General features: G+C 55.0%; 1 protein-coding gene across 1 annotated transcript in view; it reads left to right on the forward strand.

The window, feature by feature from the left end:
- Nucleotides 1-4,906, forward strand: part of PAX4 (paired box 4) — a 56,994-nt gene extending 52,088 nt beyond the window's left edge. Inside the window, exons 9-12 of the mRNA XM_075061915.1 lie at nt 1,822-1,891; nt 2,934-2,992; nt 4,011-4,119; nt 4,779-4,906. Coding sequence (XP_074918016.1) covers nt 1,822-1,891; nt 2,934-2,992; nt 4,011-4,119; nt 4,779-4,906 — 366 coding nt within the window. The remainder of the gene's footprint in view (nt 1-1,821; nt 1,892-2,933; nt 2,993-4,010; nt 4,120-4,778) is intronic.
- Nucleotides 4,907-6,000: the final 1,094 nt, after the last annotated feature.

A 6,000-nucleotide genomic window follows, 5' to 3' on the forward strand; every position in this document is an offset into this window, starting at 1 on the left:
CGCCTGTGAGCATGTGCGAGTGAGGGGTGCATTAGTGGCTGTGAGTGTGGCTAAATTAGTGAGTGTGACTAAGTGTGTGTGTGTGAGAGACAGAGAGCGGCACAGCCGTTCCGGGAGCCAGAGGAAGGCTCTGTCCCTCTGGACGTCTCCCCAGCACCTTGGCCAGCTACCAGCTGCACATTATGTGGGAAGCAGAGTCCTAGGGAGCTCAGAGTTCATTGCCATCGTTGTGTATCTTGCAGTCAGGCCCATGCTCGTGTGTCTAGACCAGTGCAAGGGCACCACCCAGAGGAGAAAGTAGGTGACAGCAGCTAACTTCTGAGTCTGAAGCTCTGGCTATTTTTGTCATCTCCTTTGCTGAACCAGCTGTTCTCTTTGCTGACACGTGGACTGTGGCTCTGCAGACACATATTGGCCGTGCCATGGGGGTGTCAGATCATGAGACAACAGTCACACATACACACACACACTCACACACACACGCACACACACCAGCAGGCACAGCCAGGTAGAGCACACCCTGGACAAATAAATCCGACACACACACATTCTCATATATATTCTGGACGCACTTCGTAACACCAGCTATCAATCACTGTGTCATTGGGAATACTGAGAAAGACGACTTGTCTTAGGATCAGGCGCTGGGGCGTACTGCTGCTCACTCACCACGCTACAAAGCACTGGCTTTGTTTGGAATAGCTCAGACAAATGACACCATCATTGTATGACACCAGCTTGCTAAGACAGCATTGCCACTACACACTGCCCAGGCTGTCATGTGACACACTCACAAACCCCTGGGAAACACACACACACACACACACACACACACACACACACACACACACACACACGTTGGGGCAAAGACTCCTGGGCCTTGTGCCTACAATAGTCTTTTGCTTCTATGCAAAGTGAAGGCAAAGTGTTTCTGATCTGGGTTTGTTTAGCACATCTTTGCACAGCGGTAAAAGGCCCTAGCAGTGGCAAGGCAGACACGCTAGTGCCCCCCCGCAACCTGTTCTCTCTTTCACGTGCAGTGGGACGTGTCTTGTCTATGCCCCGTTTTGGCAGGCGAGCAGCCAGCCCCGGCTTAGGAAAGACATTCCAAATTGCCAGAGTTTTGCACTGACATCCAGGCTCATGGACATTAATGCATTAAAGACAGAGCAGAGCAAAGCTTTGGGGCGTGGTGTGAGGATTTAGGGCTGTCATCATGCAGATGCCCTATCTCCAGCTCCAAATGATCCAAAAATCACGCGTGTGGCTCCAAAAAAAGGCAGGAGATTGAAAAAAGTAACTAGCTGGGGAGGGCTCTGAGTTACTTCAGAGAATTCTTTCCCAGGTGTCTGGCTGCTGGGTCTTGCCCACATGCTCAGGGTCCAACTGATCACCAGGTTTGCGGTTGGGAAGGAATTTTCCCCTGGGTCAGATTGGCAGACAGTCTGGGGGATTTTCACCTTCCTCTGCAGCATGGAGCACAGGTCATTTGCTGATGTAAATGGGGGATTCTCTGTAACTTGTCATCTTTAAACCACAGTTTGAGGACTGCAGTAACTCAGCCAGAGCGTAAGGGTCTGTCACAACAGTGGGTGGGTGAGATTCTGCGGCCTGCGATGTGCAGGAGGTCAGACTAGATGATCATGATGGTCCCCTATGGCCTTAACGTCTGTGAGTTTCCTTTTTCGTTGCCTTCTGGGTTTGGAGACACTGTACCCTTCCAGCTTTTCATGAGTGTTTGGGTGCACCCAGCTGGACGGATACAGTGGATCATTGGAGGATTGGCGCAGGTCACTGACCATCTCCCTTCTCCTGTGCTAGGTTTGGTTTTCAAACCGAAGAGCCAAATGGAAACGAGAGGCAAAGCTGAAGCTGGAGACTGACCGTGCAGGTGACAATCTACGTGCATTGCTGCGTCATGATGCTCCCAAGGGAGTTTTGACAGTCCTGTCCACTCTGTGCACCTCCTCTCTCCCCCAGCCAAATGCTCTGGTCTGGAAGCAGCCTATGGGCAGCTTCCCAGACACCTCAGGCAGTCTTCAATGGGCGACAATGTCATTTATATCATCTGTCCATCCCATCTTGCTCTGCCCATGCAATTCAACCATTCACCGCTGCTGGCATCTGAGACTGGTTCAGCGAACATATTGTCATTTCATGTTCAATCTCTAGGAAAACCTTTTCCCTTCAAATTCTTGGGCAGCTACATGGCTGGGTTCAGTACAGCTGCCACCTTCACGGGCGGCCCAGGAGTGCTGATACCAGCTCTCCATGGATGTCCAAGCTCGGTGTTAGACATTGGAGAGAACTTTCTAAGTTCTCCAAGGCTAGTGAAGCACAAGACTATCTCACTGAGGAGGCTGTGCAATCCCTGTTTTAAGAACAGATCAGCCAAACACCTGTCAGGGATGAATTACATTTATTAGGGCCTGCCTCAGTGATGGAGGGGAAAGGGGTGGACTTGATACCTTAAGGTCTCTTCCAGCCATCTGTAGGATTCATACCTACAAAGATTGTTCTGTGGCGCTCTATGAGATTCTTGCCCTGGAAATTGTTAGAGAGACACCAAGCTCATTTTTAATAAGGAAGTCGGAGAAGGGATCCAGGAGTCAGGGCTCCTGGGTTCTATTCCCAGCTCTGGGAAGGAGTGAGGGCTAGTGGCTGAAACAAGGGCCTGGGAGTCAGGACACCTGGGTTCTGTTCACGGCTCTGTGGCTGACGCACTGTGTGATCTTGGGCAAGTCACTTCACTTCTCTGCGCCCCAGTTATGAAATGGAGGCGATGACTTTCTCTGGTGGACGGGTGGCTGTGAGGCTTGTGAATGATTGTAAAGCGCGTGGCGGCTGTCGCTAGAGAAGCATCCAGATGATATTCTCTTCCTCGCCTCACCCAGGGTCGTGGTGTGACTGGATTCTATCTCCCTTTGCGCCAGCTCCCCAGGCCTTTGCTGCTTTCCATCCATCCTCAATGACCGACACCATCTCCACACAGGTAGGCAGTGTGCCCTGATCTCCCCTGGGCCAGCTCTGTCTGGGAGGCTGTGAAGCAGTGGGAATCTTCTTAATGTTTTCTTTGAATACTGAGTGGGGAGTATTGCCCTGGGAAGGTTGCATCGGAGTTTTGCTGGGACCGGCTGCATTGGGGATGGGAGACTTTCCTTGAGGGAGGATACCTAAGCACGGAACATGAGAACCCAGGAGGGGGGTTGGAGGCCAGGTGACACCTGTGCCCGGGACACTGGACAAAGCTGGGGGAGGAGCTGGGGGGAGGCTGAGGAAGAGGCTGGAGGGAGTTTCAGTTTGGAGCTGGCTGGGAGAATGGAGGAGAGCCCAGATGGAGCTCTGGTCTCCCAATGCGGCACTAGCCTCCCTGGCCCCCCTAGATGGACCTAACTGAGGGGCTCCTGTTGTCTGTACCAGCAAGGCCTGTCATGGACTGTGTTCCCATCGTCTAACTAAACCTGTTTTACTGGCTGGCTGAGAGTCCTGGTGAATTGCAGGAAGCCGGGGGTGCAGGGCCTTGACTCCCCCACACTCCATGACAGAGGCTTACCCTAGATCCAGGATTTTTCCCATTTCCAGTGTAATCCCCAGGCTGCCCCTCTGCCTGCCAGACCACCCCATCAGCCAGCAATGGGGCACTTCTCCCTGGGGATGATCCCGGCTGGATCCAGCCTGTCAGGGTGGTGGATTAGAGAATAGCAAACTAAGACCCCATGAGTTCTGAACGGGTGTGTCCACTCAGGGGTTTAATGGACTTTAACATCACAGTGTTAGTTAATGCATTTTAACTCTCTGGAGCGCTCCCCCGTAGACAAGTCCTGAAGGTGCAAAGCAGCTGGATTCCTGTGGGAGAGGAGTTGACCCAGAGCAGGCTGGGACCCTGAGTCTGGAGCGTCCCATCAAGCGTGGCCTTGCTCCTAGCAGGGTGCTGGTGGCTGCTGCCCAGCAATGTTCTCTGGGGACCGTCCCAGTGGATGAAGTCTCTCTCCGTTCTGCTCCCCTCACAGCACCTGGCTGCCTCCCCGGACACCCCCAGCTTCACTATCTACCCGGGGACCTCCCAGCCACTGCATCTGAGTGCCTCTCCACCTGGCACCTGGGAAGAGCCTTGCTGTGGTAAGTGGGGCTGGACGACTCCAGGCCTGGCTCCCACACTGCGTGGTTTCCACAGCGTCCCCGGGCTCAGCCCGTGGGGTAATAGGGCCAGGGACTTCTGTCCTCCACTGCTCCATGGGAGGGGGTGGGTAGCCCAGAGAGGGCACAGATGAGTAACCCAGAGGGAGAGCACCCCACGCCTCTGCTCCCCACAAGGCTCCAGTGACAGGGAAGAAGGAGTGAAATTCCCCCTTTCCCTCCCCTGAAGACTCCATCTCAGGCAGAAAGGAGACCTCAGGGGTGGGGAGGAGACAGGCAGGGCACCTAGGGGAGGGGATCCCTGGACAGCCCCGCCCATCACTGCCATGTGCATCCAGCTCTGAAGGCCTCTCCACCAAGGATGTCCCCAGCTCCAGGTCCACTGGGGATTCACCCAACGCCAGTTAGAAGAGGAAGAACCAAATCACATGGCCCTGGCTGATGCTTTGTTCTTTCACTGCAGGGCTGGCTCCCGGGGGCACTCTGCCTCCAGCTCCTTGGAGGCCAGCTCTGGCCCTCCCTCCCTTGGATGCCTCGCCCTTTGCCCTCCCCGGCAGTACCCCGCAAGGCTCCTTCTCTCTGCCACCCAGTGCCACAGCGATGTCCCCCTTGCACCCTCCTACTCCCCCTCTGCTGTCCAGAGCCCAGTTCCTCTCTGAGGATCAGATGCCTGGGTTCCATCCTCACAACCCTGGCTCAGCAGCAGCCTTTGGACACTTCCACTCCAGGCTTCAGTGCTTATGATGTTTCCCTTGTTGCACCTGGATAGCAGGCAGCCCCGGAGATGGGCTGCCCTGCCCCTTGTTCACTCCCAGCCAGGCTGGAGCCCACATAACCCCGTTGTCTAAATCATTCCCTAAGGGGAAATCGGTCGCTGAACCCTGGGCTCAAGGCATCTCAGCAAGTTCATGGCCCGATGCTGCTGATTGTCATTAGAGATGTACCTCCCCGTCGCTGAGTGGTGACCCCGCTACCCCGGAGAACACTCAGCTGTTAGACCCCTCCCTGTCAGCATGCACTCCCGCAGTCATGGGAGGCTGGGCCGCAGCCCCTGGGGCTCTTGGCTGGGCTCTTAGATGGGGCCCAAGCACGGCAATCAGGTTATCCTTAATGAACCACGCGTTGTGAAGTGGGGAAGTGCCAGCCCACAGCCTGTTCTGGGACGTAGCACGCTGGACTTGATTTCACACAAAGCTCTCTTGGAGTGGGGAAAGGGGGGACCCGGAGCAAGGCAGCCCACAGTCAATGGGACTTGGGGGTGCAGGAGAACAGCAGGATGAGGACCCTGGTCTGCATTTTCTGCCAGTGCCTGGGCCGTGAGTGGTTTGTGTATTCATTCTCCTCTTCACCATTTCCCTTCCCTTGGCCACAGCTTCCACAATGGCACCATAAGGGCAAAAACCCCAACCATCTCCTGAATGGGGTGTGATGCCATTCATCACCTCCTAGAGCTCTCCCCCTCCTAAGCCATGGTGCGCGCCCACCCTCACCAGTTCTCGTAGCTATTCCCTTGGGAGTCAATCAGCCAGACACACCCCAGCACCTTGTCGGCCGTTTCTCTAAAGCTCCGAGTGCCACAGCCATGAGCTGCAGTATGCCCCAGGGCAGCTGAGGCAGAATACATTAGGGTACAGATGCCTGCACTCCTCCATGGTTTCTCCTTAGCCTGTGATGTGCTGGGGGGAAACCAAACAAACATCTCGGAGACACCTATACACACAGCTAACGAGCTGGCTCTTTGATCCCTCCAGAGCCCCTGGCTTGAGTTTTCCCTCCCACTCTCTGATCAGATCCATGCTAGTATGATCTCAAAGCACAGGGTCATAGGAATCCCCATCCCAGGTCAGCCCAGGGTCCAGCCAG

This window comes from Chelonoidis abingdonii, chromosome 1 (genome assembly GCF_003597395.2).
Source record: "Chelonoidis abingdonii isolate Lonesome George chromosome 1, CheloAbing_2.0, whole genome shotgun sequence".
Taxonomy (NCBI): Eukaryota; Metazoa; Chordata; order Testudines; family Testudinidae; genus Chelonoidis; species Chelonoidis abingdonii.